The 23328-nt window shown below is 43.3% G+C and overlaps 1 protein-coding gene across 1 annotated transcript in view; it reads left to right on the top strand.

The window, feature by feature from the left end:
* Window positions 1-13343, top strand: part of si:dkey-199f5.8 (beta-1,4-galactosyltransferase 3) — a 29575-nt gene extending 16232 nt beyond the window's left edge. Inside the window, exons 2-6 of the mRNA XM_056285884.1 lie at window positions 5194-5429; window positions 6336-6523; window positions 6679-6801; window positions 9760-9864; window positions 10210-13343. Of these exons, the coding sequence (XP_056141859.1) occupies window positions 5194-5429; window positions 6336-6523; window positions 6679-6801; window positions 9760-9864; window positions 10210-10462 (905 nt within the window). The 3' untranslated portion in view covers window positions 10463-13343. The remainder of the gene's footprint in view (window positions 1-5193; window positions 5430-6335; window positions 6524-6678; window positions 6802-9759; window positions 9865-10209) is intronic.
* Window positions 13344-23328: the final 9985 nt, after the last annotated feature.

Raw genomic sequence — 23328 nt, 5'->3', positions numbered from 1 at the left:
TGTGCTTCTTGGTTGATTCCTTGACTTGGGCAATGCCTTGGGAGTTCATTGAAGCTACCAGTCCAGAAGAGAGATCAGTCATTGTCATCACTTGAGGATTGCCAAAAAGCTCCATCCTGATGAAGAGGAACAGCTCATTGTATGCCTTATTCACAGTAGCTTCATACTGGGCTGCAGCATCATCATCTTCATTGCTGGCAACCTCTCCTTTGGAAACCTCTTCTTTGGTGTAAAGTCTATAGCAGGACCTGTGGTAGTGCCCTTCAACTGCTACACGGTCTCTACTCACAATGGCAAGGATTCTGCTGTCCCTTTTCTTTGTGGCTGCACTCCTGATCTTTGCATCAGCTCGCAGTTCTCGACACTGCACCAGTACTTCTCTCGTATTCTGTCTCTTGGAACATTTGCTATTTTTCTGACAAAATATGCACTCAGCATCATAAGTCCTAGATGTACTTGGAGCATGTCGAGCTACTCTCTTAGATTGTTTCTCTTCAGCAGAGACACAACTTTTCTTTTCTTTTGCAAGGAGGCCATCAAGAATTTGCTTCATAGTGAAGATACTGCGACACTTTCTGTGGTAGTAGATTGCTGGAATCTGTCCCTCAGGAATGTCTTTTGCCAGTTTCAAAACTGGTGCATGATTTCGTATCTGAGCTGCCCTGAGCAGAGTTCTCCATGAGTCGACACTTTGTAGTGAAACCAGCTTATCTGTATCATCAGAACAGTGGATAATGCACTCCACCCGTGGGCGCTTTGGTATTGGGTAAAAACTTGCTTGTTCACCAGTGGCCATATTCAGTCAGTTTTCACCTGCCACATACAAACAAATACATGTAACTTAGGTGTATGAACACTACTAAAACAAAGTTTACTTTGCTTCACCAGCGTCATATTACCATTATTTATCTTACATAGCCACACATAGATACATTACCTAGTTGCTATGCAACAGCTGTATTTTGTCCACATGAGGCCGCTAAAATCAACACAAGATGAAAGTTCCTCGTAGCCACTTTAACTAATCATACTAACATATACATTAAAAGAACATGCTAACATTATGGGAAATTAGCTTACAATCTTCTCCAGAGTGAGACAAGAAGATAGATACCAGTTTCCTCTATATGTGTTTAGTAGAAAGCTATCTGGCTGCACGTTAGCCTAGCTTAGCACAATGAATGGAAGTACACAGTACTGGTTATCCTTGGTTGTTGGCCAACTAAGAACTGTCCCAGAGTTTAAGCTAGGCTAATCAGTACCAGGGGTGTTGAAATGCTATATTTGTAAAAATCTGGGCAAATACACAATCGTGAGAGGCACAGAAACAGGTTTCCTGAAAGAAAAATGAAATAGCTGCTCATTTGGAAAGGTTATCATGTATTATTTTACTTCTGTTAGTGTACCAAATAAAATGGCACCAGTGAAGTTGTGTCACCTTGGGTGATATCGATATCTGGTCTGACCCATGGACTAACTGGCTTTGGTCTAGTTAGTTTCTTAGTAATAATGCCCTTCTAATTTAAGGTTCACAATCACCTCACACAATGAAATAGTATGGGTATATTATACATTTCCTGAATCTTTACAGTCCTGTGAGTATTCCAGTTTTTGTGTTTTGTGTCCCTGATATTCCTAGATGCCACAGGGCTAAAAGAAAGTATATAGTTTAGGCGAACATTGCAGAAAGATGTGTGTTATTGACGGGTTGAAGAGCTCAAGTGACCTCTATATTTGTGAGAAATATCCACAACAGGGCTTGAATGAAAGCTAAGAAGGTCCCCTTTAAAATGATACCAAAGACAATATTATAGAACATTGAAAAATGTCCTGACCATGAGGCTAAACCAGGATATGCACCAGCGTCTAAAATGCAATTTACTTTAGGGGGTGGTTAACTTCATGAGCTGATAACTGTGATACAGCTGCCACTCAGGAATGGTTATCATACCAAAATATCATCTACAGACATGGATCCTTTCAAAAATTATAAGTAAGTTTTGCCACCTTGAGTGTACCGAAATAGGAAATTTTGGGCTCTGGCCCATGGACTACAGATGAGCCGGGCCTGGCGTCCGGAACTCCACCCAAACAGCCACGTGTCGACTCACACGTTACACCGCCCGCCCGCCACAAGCTCGCCATCTGCCCCAGGACAAGGGGCTCGAACTTACTTCGTTCATATGCAAGTACACTACCGTTCAAAAGTTTGGGATCACCCAAACAATTTCGTGTTTTCCATGAAAAGTCACACTTATTCACCACCATATGTTGTGAAATGAATAGAAAATAGAGTCAAGACATTGACAAGGTTAGAAATAATGATTTGTGTTTGAAATAAGATTTTTTTTACATCAAACTTTGCTTTCGTCAAAGAATCCTCCATTTGCAGCAATTACAGCATTGCAGACCTTTGGCATTCTAGCTGTTAATTTGTTGAGGTAATCTGGAGAAATTGCACCCCACGCTTCCAGAAGCAGCTCCCACAAGTTGGATTGGTTGGATGGGCACTTCTTTGAGCAGAATGAGTTTCTGGAGCATCACATTTGTGGGGTCAATTAAACGCTCAAAATGGCCAGAAAAAGAGAACTTTCATCTGAAACTCGACAGTCTATTCTTGTTCTTAGAAATGAAGGCTATTCCATGCGAGAAATTGCTAAGAAATTGAAGATTTCCTACACCGGTGTGTACTACTCCCTTCAGAGGACAGCACAAACAGGCTCTAACAGGTACTATTTAATGAAGATGCCAGTTGGGGACCTGTGAGGCGTCTGTTTCTCAAACTAGAGACTCTAATGTACTTATCTTCTTGCTCAGTTGTGCAACGCGGCCTCCCACTTCTTTTTCTACTCTGGTTAGAGCCTGTTTGTGCTGTCCTCTGAAGGGAGTAGTACACACCGGTGTAGGAAATCTTCAATTTCTTAGCAATTTCTCGCATGGAATAGCCTTCATTTCTAAGAACAAGAATAGACTGTCGAGTTTCAGATGAAAGTTCTCTTTTTCTGGCCATTTTGAGCGTTTAATTGACCCCACAAATGTGATGCTCCAGAAACTCAATCTGCTCAAAGAAGTGCCCATCCAACCAATCCAACTTGTGGGAGCTGCTTCTGGAAGCGTGGGGTGCAATTTCTCCAGATTACCTCAACAAATTAACAGCTAGAATGCCAAAGGTCTGCAATGCTGTAATTGCTGCAAATGGAGGATTCTTTGACGAAAGCAAAGTTTGATGTAAAAAAAATCTTATTTCAAATACAAATCATTATTTCTAACCTTGTCAATGTCTTGACTCTATTTTCTATTCATTTCACAACATATGGTGGTGAATAAGTGTGACTTTTCATGGAAAACACAAAATTGTTTGGGTGATCCCAAACTTTTGAACGGTAGTGTACATGAGGCCGATCAGTATAGGTGACGGGCTGCGCTTTATGGAGTTCTGTCTATCAAATTGTTTATTTAAACCAGTATGAATATGACCTAATCTGCATGAAAATGAGGCTATCAAATAACACATATATTACGAATCATTCATCTCGTTCCGAGAGACAGCGCGTTTTCATTTCTCACTCTAGCGCCAACCACGGCGCAGAGAGAGAGAGAGAGAGAGAGAGAGAGAGAGAGAGAGAGAGAGAGAGAGAGAGAGAGAGAGAGAGAGAGAGATCTGTGGTCTTTAAATGGCGTTTTACAGTATAGGACATTATTTTATTTGTTTATTTTGTAATGTGCAGGTTTGTAGATCTTTTAAAAGACATGTTTACGTTGAAATAAATATACCTATAGAAGTAGTTGTGCCTCTCGTTGTATTGGTTTGCCCTCTTATGGACATAATGCGCAAAAATATATTTGAATGGGTTCAAACCTGTGTGTCTTTTTTTTTTAGAAGGAATAATTGAAGGTAATTTTTGGCCAGTTTTGACAGCCCCTAGTGGGCGCTAAGCTGTTGAATTCTTACAACGTCACAAATGCTGTTACTGCCACTACAAGGGGTTGTCAGCAGGTGGCAGGCATAGATCTTTCCGTCTTTCCACGCCATCCGTCGTGACATGTTGTCATTCAGCAAGAAAAACCCTCCGCAACAGTATAATGTTGGAACTGATATCAAATTCAAAGTAAAAAAAGAAAAGAAAAAAAAGACAAGGTATTGAGAAACGAGTGTTTAATCTTTTTACTCGTCAGGTTGTAAAAAGTGAAATTATTTAGGCATTTCGGGTTGGTAAAAAACTCTCCTCTTAGACTTCACCTCGCAAATATTTAACTTGACATCTTTATTGTAATGGAACTGTTTCCTTTATTTTTAGAGCCTCCCTGCCACTAGGGGCATAGTTCCATTATCTTTAGAGTCTTTTGCCTTCTAGTGGCATAGTTAAGTACTGCAGTTTCAGCTACTTCTTTTTCCTGTGACAACGCAGCAATATTCATGCTCCATTATTAGCCATCACCTAGTTTCTACCCCTTTGAGCGGCAATATCTGTAAGTAAAGCTATTGTCCGTCATTGCTAGAATCTTTATTTTGAAGTATTTTTTACATATTTGCTACAGTTTGTATAATTTTGGTAACATGTATGACAGCACATCTTAATGATGGCATTCAGGCTATACTTTTGATGCTAGCGTAAATGCAGTGTTCAGTGCAATACCTGATTAGTTACAACTTACATTTTATTCCTGCAAAGAAAATTTTAGTTTTATACTTACCTTTGTTTCCTGAAAAATAGAGGATTAGTTATCCTAACTGTAACTCTAGATTGAGTAAGCTATTTTGTATTGTATACTGATGTATGCTTTTCTGTATGCTTATTTTCAGTTTCACACTTCCTTGTTATTAAATCCCGTCCATATACAACACTGGTCTGTTCCTTGGAAGATATGATGCAAGGGAGAGTTTAGCTGGCTGTAAAAACCTAATATAGGACAAGAGTCACATTGGGTGTAGCAGTACACTCATTCATCATGTAAATGTCATCATTAGATGATAGTCCTGCACACTGCAGCCACACTAACCCCCCCCCCCCCGACCAAAAACCCATGTTTTGGTTCTATCGAGGAATGTTTGCAGGCTGGTTATAAATAAAGGAGAAGAGGATTGTTCATGGCAGTGTTGATAGAAATAATCATGTTGAAAATGGTCTTATCAAAACTGGCCACTGTCACCCATCCCACTCCCTAACCCCCAACCCCACTGTCTCTCTTCAGGTGGACCAATCCACGTTACCTTTCCGTCTGGGCTACCACTAGCGGAAGTACAGCGGAAAAACCCACTAGTGGTTCGTGGAGGACGCTACAGGCCACCTGACTGTGAGGCACGGCACCGCACCGCCATTATCATTCCCCACAGACACAGGGAACATCACCTTAAGTTCTTACTCTACTACCTGCATCCATTCCTGCAGCGACAGCAGCTCAACTATGGAATATACATCATCCACCAGGTGAGGAGCACAGACTGCTGGCTGAAGGTTTGGTAAAACCAGGATTAAAAACCTTAATGTACAGTTACAACCAGAGGGCACAGGGTAAAATGGCTGGTATACGGCCAATGTAATAGAAAGAACACAAATATTGAGTAAATCTTATTTTTAAAAGAATTGTAATTGTTGAGTCGGTACGGTGGCACAGTGGTTGGCGTGGTCACCTCACAGCAAGAAGGTCCTGGGTTCGAGCCCCGGGGTAGTCCAACCTTGGTGGGTCATCCCGGGTCGCCCTCTGTGTGGAGTTGTCTGTGCAGCTGTTTACTTGTTCTGCCTTCCTGAACATCGATTTTATCGCAGAAACAGGTGCTCTGAATTTGCTGGCCATGTAAAACTCAAAACAGGAGCCATGGGGCTATCTAGTGGTCTTGCTGGGGACGTGATGTATTTGTATTTTTGAGTCCAGAGGCTTAGAGGACTTAATCGGCTTAGCCACTTGAAACAATCCATTTACATTTACTCTTTAGCTCGTCATCCCTTACTCCTTTCAAGCTGCTTTTGTCTGTGTTATCTTACTGTTGATTCTCAATACTTAGTCAGTGTCCTGCCAATTCAGTGTCCAAAAATAAATCCAGCAGGTACATGCATTATGCGCCAAATGTTGTGATGCATTTGTTCTCATGATAAATGAGCACAATAATTTTTGTGCATTAATGCCAGAAAATATACACTATATTGTGACTGTGAGAAATGCACTTCTCTTCTCCCACCGACTGAAGTGGATATACTCATTCTGCTTTTCATGTTTCCCACTCTGTAAACATGCTGATGGTGCCTTTGAAAATGATCTGTGCTATTGTGACACATGCACTCATAAACACACACAGCATGTTGTGCTAACAAGAAGTGCCTACATTGCCTCCCCAGGCAGGGAACTACACATTCAACAGAGCCAAGCTGATGAACGTGGGTTTCCGGGAAGCAATGAGGGAAGAAGATTGGGACTGCCTCTTTTTCCATGATGTGGACCTCATCCCCGAGGACGATCGCAACACATACATATGCGACTCCAACCCCAAGCATGCGGCCATTGCCATGGATAAATTTGGCTACAAGTGAGTCATTCCGGAACAAGCAGTGAATATGGGCTCACAAATAATTACCATGGGGACTTCACTATTTTTAGTAAAACTAATGCCAGGATGGTAATAGGTGTTTTATTCTGTTTTTCTGGAATATAAAATTTCCATTTTTGGTCAATCCTTTCCAGGCTTCCATACAAGATGTACTTCGGAGGAGTGTCAGCACTAACGCCACTACACTACCTCAAAATGAACGGCTTCCCCAACAACTATTGGGGCTGGGGTGGTGAAGACGATGACATTGGAGTCAGGTGAGAATGGCAAATCCCACTCCACATGGGTTTCTGTTGTGACTGGATCTCATCCAGTCATGTACATCTGTACAATGCAATATTTTACAATGTCCAATTGGACATGAGTAGGGCAGTTTGTTGTCTCATCAAGAGCGACTATATTTTGCTCTCCATTGAATCATGGAAGATGCTTAATAAATTCAAAACACAGTTTTGGATGAGAGTAGACTTAAAACCATATGGAGATGGGTGTAGTATTTGGAAACAGGCTGAGTTGGGAGACTGCAAATTTAGAAAACCCAAGGCTTGTGTCTGACTGTGTACCCAAAGAAGTTATTGTATGGCAGTAGAGGCAAGAAGATGTTCGTTCACCACGTGACAGGTCCAAGGCACAGGACCGCTGCATGCACACTTCAGTGATTTCATTTCAGTAAAAACAAATCAATGAACGACAGAGGTCAGGATTCAAGCAGAATTACACATAGCACATGCTTTGTTTGTTCTATGTAGAATGGTTGTGGTGTGCCATGGTGGTACACACCAGCTAAAATACTACCAGTCAGACTCTGTCATGAACAAAGGGGAGGTTTGAGTTAGGGGTAATTGATACCTCTCAATCCTTTTTTTTTGGACCCCCCCCCTTTTTTTTTCTCCTATTGTATTTGGCCAATTACCCTGCTCTTCCCTCTTCTGAGCTGTCCCGGTCGCTGCTCCACCCCCTCTGCCAATCCCGGGAGGGCTGCAGACTACCACATGTCTCCTCCGATACATGTGGAGTCGCCAGCCATTTTTTTCACCTGACAGTGAGGAGTTTCACCAGGGGGACATAGCACGTGGGAGGATCACACTATTTCCCCCCCAGTCCCCCCCCCCCCAAACAGGCACCCCGACCGACCAGAGGTGGCGCTAATGCAGTGATCAGGACACATGCCCGCATCCAGCTCCCCACCCACAGACACGGGGTCTGTAGGACGCCCAACCAAGTGTCTGTAGGATGCTCGACCAAGCCAGCGGTAACATGGGGATTCGATCTGGCGATCGGAATAGACTGCTATGCTACCCGGATGCCCCGCCTCTCAACACTTTTGACATCATCCAACCACTGCTTAGCAGAAATGAAAGGGTCAAGCAACATACAGCATGTATGCTTTGTTATCATTGATATCAAGGTGCCATCTCAATGCATAGCTGTATATTTGGGATTCCAAATTCGCTGTCAGTTGATGCTCTGTTACATAACCCAACTAGATGTGCCCAATTTTGAAGAAAAGTTTGGGTGCCTTATATGACTGTTTGATTGTAACATGCAACCAATAAGGACATTAGTCTGGACTTCACTAGTGTGCCTTTCCATGAATGTAGGGTGAAGGCTCTACGGCAGTGGTACTCACTAATTTTCTTTGGAGAGCCACTTATGAGTAAGACCATTCCTCAAAGAGCCACAGAGCTTGCAAAACATTACGCAAATACAAAGCTGCGCACATAGGCTATACGTCTACCCATGATCCCACAGTGTTACGTAGCCTACGTTCTTTGACGTATCTTCAGTATGCTGCCATCTGCTGGATAATTCATTTCAATGTGCTAAAACAGCACACAAACGGAACCTATAGAAGAAGTAAGTTCTAGCTATGTTCTTATTGTTATCAGTGGATCTACACTACCGTTCAAAAGTTTGGGATCACCCAAACAATTTCGTGTTTTCCATGAAAAGTCACACTTATTCACCACCATATGTTGTGAAATGAATAGAAAATAGAGTCAAGACATTGACAAGGTTAGAAATAATGATTTGTATTTGAAATAAGATTTTTTTTACATCAAACTTTGCTTTCGTCAAAGAATCCTCCATTTGCAGCAATTACAGCATTGCAGACCTTTGGCATTCTAGCTGTTAATTTGTTGAGGTAATCTGGAGAAATTGCACCCCACGCTTCCAGAAGCAGCTCCCACAAGTTGGATTGGTTGGATGGGCACTTCTTTGAGCAGATTGAGTTTCTGGAGCATCACATTTGTGGGGTCAATTAAACGCTCAAAATGGCCAGAAAAAGAGAACTTTCATCTGAAACTCGACAGTCTATTCTTGTTCTTAGAAATGAAGGCTATTCCATGCGAGAAATTGCTAAGAAATTGAAGATTTCCTACACCGGTGTGTACTACTCCCTTCAGAGGACAGCACAAACAGGCTCTAACAGGTACTATTTAATGAAGATGCCAGTTGGGGACCTGTGAGGCGTCTGTTTCTCAAACTAGAGACTCTAATGTACTTATCTTCTTGCTCAGTTGTGCAACGCGGCCTCCCACTTCTTTTTCTACTCTGGTTAGAGCCTGTTTGTGCTGTCCTCTGAAGGGAGTAGTACACACCGGTGTAGGAAATCTTCAATTTCTTAGCAATTTCTCGCATGGAATAGCCTTCATTTCTAAGAACAAGAATAGACTGTCGAGTTTCAGATGAAAGTTCTCTTTTTCTGGCCATTTTGAGCGTTTAATTGACCCCACAAATGTGATGCTCCAGAAACTCAATCTGCTCAAAGAAGTGCCCATCCAACCAATCCAACTTGTGGGAGCTGCTTCTGGAAGCGTGGGGTGCAATTTCTCCAGATTACCTCAACAAATTAACAGCTAGAATGCCAAAGGTCTGCAATGCTGTAATTGCTGCAAATGGAGGATTCTTTGACGAAAGCAAAGTTTGATGTAAAAAAAATCTTATTTCAAATACAAATCATTATTTCTAACCTTGTCAATGTCTTGACTCTATTTTCTATTCATTTCACAACATATGGTGGTGAATAAGTGTGACTTTTCATGGAAAACACAAAATTGTTTGGGTGATCCCAAACTTTTGAACGGTAGTGTATATGAGGCGCAAAACAAAGTCTCATGAGCCACATTTGACTCGCGAGCCGCGTAAAGAGTAACACTGCTCTACGGTTTAAATCATGGCATATGGGATTCACTTAGTTTTCTCCATCTCAGGGTGTCTCTAGGAGGGATGTATATCACTCGCCCCTCTCTGAAGGTGGGTCGCTACAAGATGATCAAACACAAGTTGGATAAAGGCAACGATGTAAATCCAAAGAGGTACAGTAAAATGTGTCTTTTTGGTTTAATCTTGGTTTCAGTGCTGCAGATTCATGTTCGACTTGCATGCAAACTCATAAACACCCGATTCTGTTAAGCTTTTCTGATGAACGCTTAATTGTGTACTTACTATTGCTCTTTTACGCATGGACTTCTTACACTGTGGCTTTGACTTTGCAATCCATGCTGGTTTTCATTTTTAATATTTTCCATCTACAAATTTAAGTTTGTTTATCTTGCACTCATTGCACCTTACTTTCATTCAGAGCTTCAGCTTAATGTCTAAGACTCAAATGCGTACAACCTTGAATATTCACTACTCTTTCATACATCTCCCATTTCAAGGTTCAACATGCTAGCCAAAACGCGTCAGACCTGGAAGCTGGACGGCATGAACACGGTGGAGTACGAGATAGTGTCGCGCGAATACCTACCCCTCTACACCAACATCACTGTTAACATCGGCACCGAAGCTGGCCTGCACGCTCCTCCGCCAACGCCACACCCTCCTCCTAAAGTTGCAGGCAAACCCCAAATCAAGCCATTAGCCAAGGTCCCAGACAAAGCCCCTGCCAAGCTCAAAGAGGACCACCCGTAAAGCCAAGGGACGCAGCAAGGCTGAGCGTTGGCTACACCTCCCTTTGCCTTTATTTAACATAGGTTCGTTATTTTAATGCCAATCGTAGAATGATCAGATTGTTTTTTCTTCTTCTTGGCAGCCCTGAGTTAGCGCACACATTTAGAGCCTTGATCTTCTTTTCCTTCCTTCAAATCTTAACTCCTCAAAAAAGCGGAGGATCAAACAGAGACACAGCCAGCTAGCGGTTTGGACTCAGACGTCTTGGGGATTATGGCACCCATTTAGATTGACATAAAGAAGTGCTTGAGTACCGGCCTGAGAATGATGCTTAGTGTGTCAGTGATTAATCTCTGCCATATTTCCTACTCCTACTCTGTCATATTACTGACTCTCAAGGGACCTACGGCAAAACGGAGCAGAGCGGTTAAAAGATGGACTCTATGAGTTTATATATCCACAGCGCTCTGGTCGCTGATTAAAACTTGTGATGCCTTAGAATTTCATCCTGATGTGTTTTGCTTCCTCCTTTCACTCTTACTGTATGCTGTGAAGACTTTTAAGTTGATTATGGCATAGCTGCTGTGGTTTCTAGTTGTATGGTCACCATGACACAGTGGCATTTATCTTTTATTTTTTTCCTTTCACAAAACCACTGAAATGACCATCTGAGGACTTTTTTTTGTTGTTTCAAGTCATTATGAAGTTACTACGAAGGAATAGAACTTGACTTGAGTTGTGTGTACAGACTTGTAGCTGAGATGCTTTTATCATGGCAGTGCTCATTTATTATCCATCTGCAAACACCTGGGGCCTTACCCATAAAAGGTTCTATTGCTCAACATATCCAAATCCAAGTCATTGTTGAGGTAGAGCTGCAGTACTGCAAATACAGGCCTTGGTACAGCTATTCTGTATATCTTTCCTCTTACATGGTAATCAATTCATTCCAAATAGCCTTTCCATTTTACTTGTGTCCTAATAATTAATCATGTCCAATATCTCTAGCCATTTGTCTTACATTTTTCCCACATGTTGTGTGTATTTGTCTGTTTGCCTTTGTGAAGATGGGGATGATGATCAGTCCATTGCCTTCAGATGAGCTGGCCATTCATGTCAAAATGGAGTCTGTCTCAGTGTTCTACCCTCGGTTATGTTGATATGATCTGTATACACTGGCTGCTTATGATCAAATGTCATTCAAGAGTGCTGGACTGCTTCGGCAGCTTTGTGTATCGATTGGAACATCATAATCCGCTTAAATGTTCCATACAGTTTCCTCCTCTGCTGAAAGCATTGTGCCTGCACTCTTCTGCTAAATGTCTTTCACTTGTACAGCCTTCTCCAAATTTGTGCATTGTGGTAGCTTTGTGTTGTAGTCAACTGTATGCCAATGTTATACCTTCAACGGCTCAACTGCTGTGTCATTCCCACTAATAGCCATGCATAATCCTCCCTCGTCCTCCTCTTGACCCCTCTTGTATGCACTCCGTGGCCCTTGACAGATATGAATGTTTGCATAAGAACACATCCGTGGGTAGCAGCAGGGTTGTACTCCGACACCGAAGACTACCGTAGTGGTTCTGAATGATGGTGGATGGAAAAGCAGTGCGTGTATATTCTGTCTGCCGTTTAGGCGTTCTTTTAAAGGAGTTGCCGGTCATCAGTGTCTGCCTTTTTCAGTTCTCTGCTGAGGGGGGAAAACATTGATTACCGGTGACCCGATCATTTTTTTTCTTCTTTAGAGGTAAATGGGCCAGGATCGCTTTTAGCAGCTATCAGAGTTATTACTTTAAGCTAAATTATCTGTCATCGTCATGCGATTGTTTCGTTAAAGTACAAAAGAGGTGAACAGGATGAACATTGGCCATGGTAGTCTTTTTTTTTTTATGTGTGTGGACATGAGTAGATGAGTTTTTTTTTTCCTGATGTGAATCCACAGTAATCTCTTATTGCCTTAGCAGCACACATTAAGACTTGGAGTTGAAGACTCGGTCAGTATGTATGCAATAACCTTCTCACTTTATATTAAGACTAAATATGCATGGGACACAACCTTTTCTGTAAGGTCAAAGGAATGTCTGGAGCGCAATACAGAGATGATGGATCGGAATTATCACGGTAGGATGAAGCATGCTACATTTTTTTTGTGTTGCGAGTGTGAATCTGTCATACTGTGATCTTAGAATTATCGGGTTCCATCTGCGGCCAGCAGGTTTAAGATATTAACTTTATATTAACACTATTGAAAGCTCCAGATCAGTGCCCCTGGATCTGATCAGCATTCAGTATCCTGGCTAAGGACCCTTAAGCAAGGCAGCAGCTTGCTGTTTGTGGGGCTTACACCTAACTCCCTCAGTTCAACAGCTATCTATTAACTCACTGTCACCCTGCTGGCATTGTTTTAAATGTCAATCACATTATTCTGTTTTTTTTTCTTTCTTTCTTTCTTATTGATTCTATATTGTTTTCAACCCACTTGATAAACGTTTCTACAAATCAAACATCGCCACAGATGATGTTCAGGCTGCTTGATTATGACTGTTCATTTTGAAATGCGTAATATAAATAACTTATTTTTTTCAACTTTGTCAAACCTTTTTTTATACCAAAATGTCAGATGGAAACTTGTCATCCCAAAGTCACAATATGCTCCCTTCATTTAATTTTCTTTATATATATATATATATATATATATATATATATATATATATATATATATATATAATTTTAAGCGTACTATATAGTGTTTATTCTGTTAACATTTGATTTGATTGAGTCCATTATGATGTGAATAAGAAGCAGTTATAGTGCTCACCACATGTTAGTTTTGAAGTAACCAGAATCATTATTTTTTTTTTTGTAAAGTTCTGCAAGAATCCTGCAAAGTCCAGAGTGGCCTTATAAGACAATTAATAAAATTGAATTGTGAAAAAAAAAACCCAAACATTTCTCTTCTGTTTGAATAGGATATGACCTGTTTTTGTATTTTTTTTTTTAACCCAATGTGAAGAAGGAATTTTCATATTTTACTTTAGCACCTCATGGTCATGCACTTCAAAAAACTGTCAGACGTCCGTGTTAATGGTCAACTTTAAGGCGGTACGGTGGCGCAGCGGTTAGCGTGGTCGCCTCACAGCAAGAAGGTCCTGGGTTCGAGCCCCAGGGTAGTCTAACCTTGGGGGTTGTCCCGGGTTGTCCTCTGTGTGGAGTTTGCATGTTCTCCCCGTGTCTGTGTGGGTTTCCTCCAGGTGCTCCGGTTTCCTCCCACAGTGCAAAGACATGTAGGTCAGGTGAATCGGCCGTACTGAATTGTCCCTATGTATGAATGTGTGTGTGTGAGTCGGCTGTGATGGCCTGGCGGCCTGTCCAGGGTGTCTTCCCGCCTGCCGCTCAATGACTGCTGGGATAGGTTCCAGCATCCCTGAGAGCAGGATAAGCAGTTTGGATAATGGATGGATGGATATGGAGACCATTTACACGAGGCTTTATTTGATTATGAATTTTATTTGCACATGTGGAAGACTGCTTTTTTACGATTGAAGACTTGACATGTCAGTTTATCTACTCAAACAAAACATGTACACAGGAATCATAAATCTGCTAATCAAAGCATTACTGGGGGAAAAAAAGTCACCCACCTGTTCTTATGTTTTAAAATCTACAAAACGTGTTCCAAGTTTCAAAGCTCCACCAGTCAAACCATACCAGTCAGTTGCTTCTGCCCAACCGAAGCAGTGAAGTGGTTCATACATCATCATTCTCGTGATCATTTCCGGACCAAAGCAGGCTTCTGCACACTGCTTCAGACAACCCCCCCCCCCAAAAAAAACAGCCTCTCAAATCATCTGGAGGGTCACCTGCATCGGTTCCATGAGAAGAATATGAAACCGACCACAGGAAATGTCAAAAACTCAACACTGCATACAATAGCCTTTAATAAGACTTGATAATCAAGTCCCAAGTAGAGAACAAAAGACTGAAAGAAGAACTTGGGAAGACACATTTTTTTATTCACATGGTCAGAAACAATGTCACACGTCTTGTTCACCTGTCTGGACTCATTCCAGTCATTTTTGGTTGGGGGATGTCAAAGATAAAGGACAATGTGCCACCATTTGGGGACAGTCTCACTTCAGAAGACCAGTTATTAGCGTTCTCCTGAAACTAAGATTGGACCTTAGTAACAGAGATATTGCACAACATTTCAGAGTGACAAATAATAAGATATTAAATATTAAAACTGCATGGCTTCCCTGTATGGCCGAAATACTAAAGCCACTTATCAAATGGCCTAGTAGAGGTGTTATTCTAAATATGCCAAAAATATTTAAGAATACATTTAGTAGATGCAGACTGACTGCATAGAGGTTTTTATAGAGAAACCGACCAATCTTATCTCCAGAGCCCAAACATGGTCTACTTATAAACACAATAACACTAACAAATACTCAGTGGGTATCACACCAACCAGAGGCAATCTCATTCTTTTCCCAAGGCTGGGGTGGGCAGGTATCTGACTCTGGAATCAGGATTTTTGCAAATGTTGGAGCCTGGTGATTATATATATATTTCACCATGCATGACCTTACATTGCTTAGATAGATGCTTAAAGTCCATGTGTAACAGAACAAAGGTAGTCTTATAAAGTGTCTTCTCCAGGTGCACAAATACAGGCCTACTGTTAATTGTTGGTTGATTAGCAGAGGAATTATATGGGAGACTCACTGAGTGTAGCAAGTGTGTACACACTAATTTCAGAAGTGGCCTTGGTGGGATGAGAGCTGGAAGACATGAGATAAGGAGGGGAAGAACAGACAACTGTCCTACCTGAGCTTTTGTTTGGTATCTCATCATCTCATCTTCAGCTGCTTTTCTGGGGTCAGGTCGTGGTGGCAGCAAGCTAAGTAGGGCACTCCAGGCTTCCCTCTCCCCAGCAACGCCCTCCAGCTCCTCCTAGGGGATCCCAAGGCGTTCCCAGGCCAGATTGGACATGTAGTCCCTCCAGCAAGTAATGTTTGGTATGCATTTTTAAATTCCCCTAGCTATTTGGGATTAGTAGGACCTGATAAATATAAAAACTAAGCATTGTCTTTGAATAATAAGTAGTTTTCACAAAAAATTATGTCCTCATATGAGGACATCAGGACTTAATTTACTATAAAACACAATAAAGTCACCATTGTGTAACAAAGTATAAAACTGTTTATTCCCATGCCTAAAAACTGCAAACAAATTGCAAACAGCACAAAACATCTTCATATTCCACATTCCTAACACTGATATGGATTCTCTCCTGTGTAGATTCTTTTGACTAAGTCATTCTTACTTCAAAAGACTTTTCCACATTCCTCACACTCGTGTGGATTCTTTTGACTCTTACTCTTGTCCTTTTTGTTAGTAGGAACAGTCTGTCAGTTTTGAGAGATGTACCACTGGTAGCTAGTGACATAGCATTTGTGCAGTCAGCAATGGGTTTCATCAACTCTGAGTCGATGTACTGCTCCACATAGTCCAGTGGCTGCCCATCTTGTCGCTCTTCTCACCTTTCATCTCGAGCCTCAAACTGAACTAAGTCTGGAGTAAATGCACTACGCTTCCAGCGATCTTCACACCCAACGTTGCTAGGTTTTGGCCTGGATTCAGATGCATGTGGACACTGACATTTACGTCTCTGGATCCTACACAGTGACGTCCACTAGCTCCTGGCTCATAATCAACATCAACACTTTTACCATGCTGACGTTTACGCCCCCGTCCTCTGGATCTCTGCACATGTTTAGATGCATGTGGATGGAGTTGTGGTTCACTATCACTATCATCACTGCTCTGCTGATCAGATCTGTCATCACTGCTCTGCTGATCAGATCTGTCATCACTGCTCTGCTGATCAGATCTGTCATCACTGCTCCGCTGATCAGATCTGGTATATCAGGTGGAATATTATCTCCATCAATTGCAGGATTATCACCATCAGACAAATCCTCCACCTCAGAGTTGTCTCCTACTATTGCATTCAGCAATCTTTCTGCTTTTTTACAGAGTAATCTACTACTACTACTTTCGGCTGCTCCCGTTAGGGGTCGCCACAGCGGATCATCCGTTTCCATTTCTTCCTGTCTTCTGCGTCTTCCTCTGTCACACCAGCCACCTGCATGTCTTCCCTCACCACATCCATAAACCTCCTCTTTGGCCTTCCTCTTCTCCTCTTCCCTGGCAGCTCCATATTCAGCATCCTTCTCCCAATATACTCAGCATCTCTCCTCCACACATGTCCAAGCCATCTCAATCTTGCCTCTCTTGCTTTGTCTCCAAACCGTCCAACCTGAGCGGTCCCTCTAATATAATCGTTCCTAATCCTGTCCTTCTTCGTTACTCCCAGTGAAAATCTCAGCATCTTCAACTCTGCCACCTCCAGCTCCGCCTCCTGTCTTTTCGTCAGTGCCACTGTCTCCAAACCATATAACATAGCTGGTCTCACAACCATCTTGTAAACTTTCCCTTTAACTCTTGCTGATACCCTTCTGTCGCAAATCACTCCTGACACACTTCTCCACCCACTCCAACCTGCCTGCACTCTCTTTTTCACCTCTCTACTGCACTCCCCGTTACTTTGGACAGTTGACCCCAAGTATTTAAACTCAAATGCCTTTGTCACCTCCACTCCTTGCATCCTGACCATTCCACTGTCCTCTCTCTCATTCACGCATAAGTATTCCGTCTTGCTCCTACTGACTTTCATTCCTCTTCTCTCCAGTGCATACCTCCACCTCTCCAGGCTCTCCTCAACCTGCACCCTACTCTCGCTACAGATCACAATGTCATCCGCAAACATCATCGTCCATGGAGACTCCTGCCTGATCTTGTCCGTCAACCTGTCCATCACCATTGCAAACAAGAAAGGGCTCAGAGCCGATCCTTGATGTAATCCCACCTCCACCTTGAACCCATCTGTCATTCCAACCGCACACCTCACCATTGTCCCACTTCCCTCATACGTATCCTGCACCACTCCTACATACTTCTCTGCAACTCCTGACTTCCTCATACAATACCACACCTCCTCTCTCGGCACTCTGTCATAAGCTTTCTCTAAATCTACAAAGACACAATGCAACTCTTTCTGGTCTTCTCTATACTTCTCAATCAACATTCTCAAAGCAAACATCGCATCTGTGGTGCTCTTTCGTGGCATGAAACCATACTGCTGCTCGCTGATCATCACCTCTCCTCTTAACTTAGCTTCTATTACTCTTTCCCAAATCTTCATGCTGTGGCTGATCAACTTTATACCTCTGTAGTTGTTACAGTTCTGCACATCGCCCTTGTTCTTGAAAATCAGTACCAGTATGCTTCTTCTCCACTCCTCAGGCATCCTCTCACTTTCCAAGATTGTGTTAAACAATCTAGTTAAAAACTCCACTGCCATCTCTCCTAAACATCTCCATGCCTCCACAGGTATGTCATCGGGACCAACTGCCTTTCCATTCTTCATCCTCTTCATAGCTGCCCTCACTTCCTCCTTGCTAATCCGCTGAACTTCCTGATTCACTATCCCTACATCATCCAACCTTCTCTCTCTCTCATTTTCTTCATTCATCAGCCCCTCAAAGTATTCCTTCCACCTTCTTAGCACACTCTCCTCGCTTGTCAGCACATTTCCATCTCTATCCTTGATCGCCCTAACTTGCTGCACATCCTTTGCAGCTTGGTCCCTCTGTCTAGCCAATCGGTACAAGTCCTTTTCTCCTTCCTTAGTGTCTAATCTGTCATACAACTCACCATACGCCTTTTCCTTTGCCTTTGCCACCTCTCTCTTTGCTTTACGCTGCATCTGCTTGTACTCTTGTCTACTTTCTTCATCTCTCTTACTATCCCACTTCTTCTTTGCCAACCTTTTCCTCTGTATAATTTGCTGTACTTCCTCATTCCACCACCAAGTCTCCTTGTCTTCCTTCCTCTGTCCTGATGACACACCAAGTACCTTCCTAGCTGTCTCCCTCACTATTTCTGCAGTGGTTGTCCAGCCATCTGGCAACTCTTCACTACCACCCAGTGCCTGTCTTAACTCCTGCCTGAACTCCACACAACAGTCTTCCTTCTTCAACTTCCACCATTTGATCTTCGGCTGTGTCTTCACTCGCTTCCTCTTCTTGGTCTCCAAAGTCATCCTACAGACCACCATCCGATGCTGTCTAGCTACGTTCTCCCCTGTCACCACCTTGCAGTCTCCAATCCCTTTTAGATGGCGCCTTCTACATAAGATATAGTCCACCTGTGTGCACTTTCCTCCACTCTTGTATGTCAACATGTGTTCCTCCCTCTTCTTGAAATATGTATTCACCACAGCCATTTCCATCCTTTTCGCAAAATCCACCACCATCTGTCCTTCCATATTTCTCTTCTTGACTCCATACCTTCCCATCACCTCCTCATCACCTCTGTTCCCTTCACCAACATGTCCATTGAAGTCCGCTCCAATCACCACTCTCTCCTCCTTGGGTACCCTCTCCACCATGTCGTCCAACTCCCTCCAGAATTCTTCTTTTTCATCCATCTCACACCCAACTTGCGGGGCATATGCGCTGATAACATTCAGCAATAAACCTTCAATTTTCAGCTTCATACTCATCACTCTGTCTGACACTCTTTTCACCTCCAGCACGCTCTTGACATACTCTTCCTTCAGAATTACCCCTACCCCATTACTCCTCCCATTCACACCATGGTAGAAGAGTTTGAAGCCACCTCCGATACTCCTGGCCTTACTCCCCTTCCACCTGGTCTCTCGCACACACAGTATGCCTACCTTTCGTCTTTCCATCATGTCAGCCAGCTCTCTCCCTTTACCAGTCATAGTGCCAACATTCAAAGTTCCAACTCTCACCTCCACATGCCTACCCTTCCTCCTCTCTAGCTGCCTCTGGACATGCTTTCCCCCTCTCCTTCTCCTTCGCCCAACAGTAGCATAGTTTCCACCGACACCCTGCTGGTTAACAGTACCGGTGGCGGTCGTTGGTAACCCGGGCCTCGACCGATCCGGTATGTAAGTCTTATTTATGATCCGCATATTTGATTTGGCAAAGATTTTACGCCGGATGCCCTTCCTGACGCAACCCTCCCCATTTGTCCGGGCTTGGGACCGGCACTAAGGATGCACTGGCTTGTGCATCCTCAGTGGCTGGGTTCTTTTTTACAGAGTAATGTGCTCTGAAAATAAATCACATAAGAATAAAACTAAAAAATCAATGTAGACTAATTTGTACCACAAGCAGTAACTATTTATACTCTTGACAACTGTTTATTTCTTCCCAAATCTTCCGAAGCTGTTTTCTTACTTTTACACAGGTTCAGATTGCATGAACGAAGTCCCAATGTCCTCATATGAGTACTTCAAGTTTAGCAGCGTCGTCTCGTAGCTTGTTACTATTGCTAAAATTTGTCAAATTTGTATTCCAGTTCAAGCTACACACGTTAATAAGTATAAATACACAAGTTTCACCCATAAAATTTGATTAGGATTTGTACCTTGTCCACTTTTGTGTCGGGATCTGCCATAGAGGTAAGCGGTTGAGATAGCGGCCATCTTGTCTTCTTGTTTTGGTTTTGTTGTGTGTATATTGTGCTTCTGTGACCACTAGATGGCAGGGGAAGTGTCCCCCGAATGAGGACAACAGGTCTAAGGTCAGCAGAATGAAGTATTATGGCGCAGGGAAGCCAAAATGTAATGTCCCCATATGAGGACGCTGGGTCTCACGAATAAGAGAGACTGTACTGTATTAATCGGTGCGCATCCAAGCACCTGGGCTTGGATGGTCATTGAACATTTATTGAATTCGTGTGACAATACTGTAAGAGATTTTTGTCTTCTTCCTCATGTAAACTGCGAATAAGACACGTTAGCCCCTAGTTAACGGGTCTGACCCTTTAGCCGAGCGGTTAGTGATGTCGCCTTGTGATACAGTATACCCCGTATCGAATCCCGCACCGGGCAAGAAAATAACCGGTTACACTCATTTAATATCAGAGCGGAATTAAATAATTGCCACGACATTTTGGGGGCTCGCCCGGGAAGCCTAACTCATGTTCTTCTTTGACTCACTCTATCCGCGGAATCTGGCCGGCCGGTCTGGTGAAGGCGCTCTGAAAAATCGCCTAAGACCCAGGAAGTCTACCTCCCCTGAGGTAGCCGACTCCCGGGGGGGGGGGGGGGGGTTGTGTGATACGACTTTTTATGTAAAGGAGGACATAGTATTGAAGACCACGTGGAGACGTCTGAAGGTAATGACATTCACTTAGGGGTGACGACCCATTGACAAAGGAAATAATGATTAATGTCAATTGAATGGTCATGATAGGACATTTCCGGGTAAGAGTGACTGCGGGTTAGAAGAATGGGGGAGAAACAAAACAAACGTTTAACTGAAAAGCCTTGTTTGAAAGGATGTGTACAAATTGTGTGTGAAGGACATGGTAATCAACTCCTGTAAACAGCTTTCAATGAGGAAAAGAAATTTAGATTACCTGAAACTGGTAGTTTTACTGTAAAACAGCTGCAAAAGAAAAAAAGAAAAGAAAAGAAAAGTAAGACAGAAAAAAGAGCAGCAGAAAACTTGCAGGATAAGGATATTCTGGGAAAATATGAAAGTAAGAAAAAAAAGGACAGGTAAAGTGATCTTAAGCGTTGAAGTTGAGGAAAGAGGAAAGAGAAAAGAAGCAGGCAAAAGAATTGTGAGAAGAGATATAAGGTGGGAGGGGGGGGGACTATTAATCACTGTCCTCAGCTTTCACAGAAGGACCTGGATCTCCTCCCCGTCTCAGCCGCTCATGAGAGACCCGTAGATCAGCAGCAACCTGCCGCAGACCGGCGGCGGCCTGCCCGTCTATATCCAGAGGCCCAAGAATAGCTGGCTGCAGCAGCAGAGCCCATCACGCGGAGCCCAGTGACCACTCTGCCTCCACTCCAGGCGGGTACAGTCGGGATGAAACTGACCGTTATAACTGGCAGACAATGCTGATTATTGGCGCCTTGTCGAGGGACTACGTGGCAGAATGAGAGACAGTTTCCCGGCCACCATGAGATGGGGGACAATAAAGGTCTGTAGACGGCAGCCTGGAGAGACTGTGTCTGACTTTTTAGTCAGATTGACTAAAGTTTTCAGCGAAAACAGCGGTCTAGTATCACCAGTGCCGCCTAATGATCAAAATGACTCCCCATATGAATGACAGCTTAAGACCTGTTTCCTGGACGGAGCAAACACTGTGTGGGCTGAGACAGAGGCCCTCTGGCTGCAGTTCAAGAGCATGCCATCCATGTTGAAAACAACATGAAACTCTCAGAGACAAAAGCACAACGAGCCAAAGCCCGGTTGACTGATACACTTCAAATGGCGCAAGTGGCACAGTTCCAGACTCAGCAGAGCCCCAACAGAGGCAGAGGGAGAAGCAGAGGGCGCGGTGGTCCCCCTCAGAGCAGAGGTCAAGCTCCATGTAGAGAACCCCACAATGCAGGCCCTCGAGACGAGGGGTGTTGGAACTGTGGGGCCCCTGATCATTGGGCAAAAGACTGTACCGAACCAAGAAAGAGACTGGAACCCACTGGACACACGCGGTCTGTACATCGAAGATGAAGCGTGACTGGCGGCGGGGACGGGGGAGATTCCGGAGTCTGGTGAATTCACCCCCTATACCACACACACACACACACACACACACACACACATACACATTAACACATGACAGCCAAAGCATATTCAATATGACAAAGGTCAGCACGATTGAGATTTACCTGAAATGATTTTAGAAATGGCAGAGAAAAAAACAAAACATAATACATTTTGGTTGACTCCGGAGCTAGGTTTTCAGTAATAACACAAAATGAATTTCACGTGCCCCCAAAATTGAGTTGTAGATATATTGACACTGTAGGGGCATCAGGTGTTGCAGTGAGAGAATTATATACCAATGGGATATGTCGCCGTCACCACATCACACGTTCATGTCACCACAGCACATGTTCATGTCACCACAGCACACGTTCATGTCACCACAGCACACGTTCATGTCACCACAGCACACGTTCATGGAAGATTGTGATGTGCATGTTGCAGCCAACGTACGTGAAGGAGTTGATGAGGGATTTGAAAAACTTTGGTTCAGGCAAGGAAAAGAAAGTGATGTTATGACTGGTGACGGGATGTATTGGGATGATCATATGTGTGCATTGACGGCTGTGCTGACCCCCGCTGTAACTCAGCTCCACTGGGTGTATATAACTCGACACCACATGTGCCTCTGGTCAAAACAGTTGACACCCCGTGGGAGGATTTAGGGCCGTGGGTCACTCAGTGTTCACAAGACCACATGTGGGAGACAAGGGGAGAATGAGTGCAATACCCAACCCGAATGTAAGCCTATAGATTCCCATTTCAGAGCACTTTTATGGAAAAACGGACTGTGGATTTAACACAGAGCAGAAAATTCAACTTGAATGGGGTGGAGAAATGTCCCCAGTTAACCACTGACTCATGCACCAGAGTTGCAAAAGTGCCACAAATTTTATGGGCTATACGATGTGGGGATTAGTTAAAGGGGCTGAACTCCTCCATGTGACACCCGAGAGCACATACCATCCATGTCAGGCACAATATCTGCCCAAACCAGAGGCAGTAATAGGTGTAACACCAGTGTTTAACAGTTTGCTGGCAGCAGGAGTCATTGTCCCATGTGTTCATTCACCAGCAAGGACGCCTGTCTTTCCAGTTAAAAAAAAAGATAAGGCCGCAGAATCAGCCAGCAGAGTGGGACTCATGCGACATTCACGAGCAGTAAATGCAGCAGTGTTTGTGTGCACCCAGACTCTCAGTATTGGTTTGCTTTTGTCGCGT

Source organism: Lampris incognitus, chromosome 9 (genome assembly GCF_029633865.1).
Source record: "Lampris incognitus isolate fLamInc1 chromosome 9, fLamInc1.hap2, whole genome shotgun sequence".
Lineage (NCBI taxonomy): Eukaryota > Metazoa > Chordata > Actinopteri > Lampriformes > Lampridae > Lampris > Lampris incognitus.
This window is presented reverse-complemented; position numbering and strand designations above follow the sequence as displayed.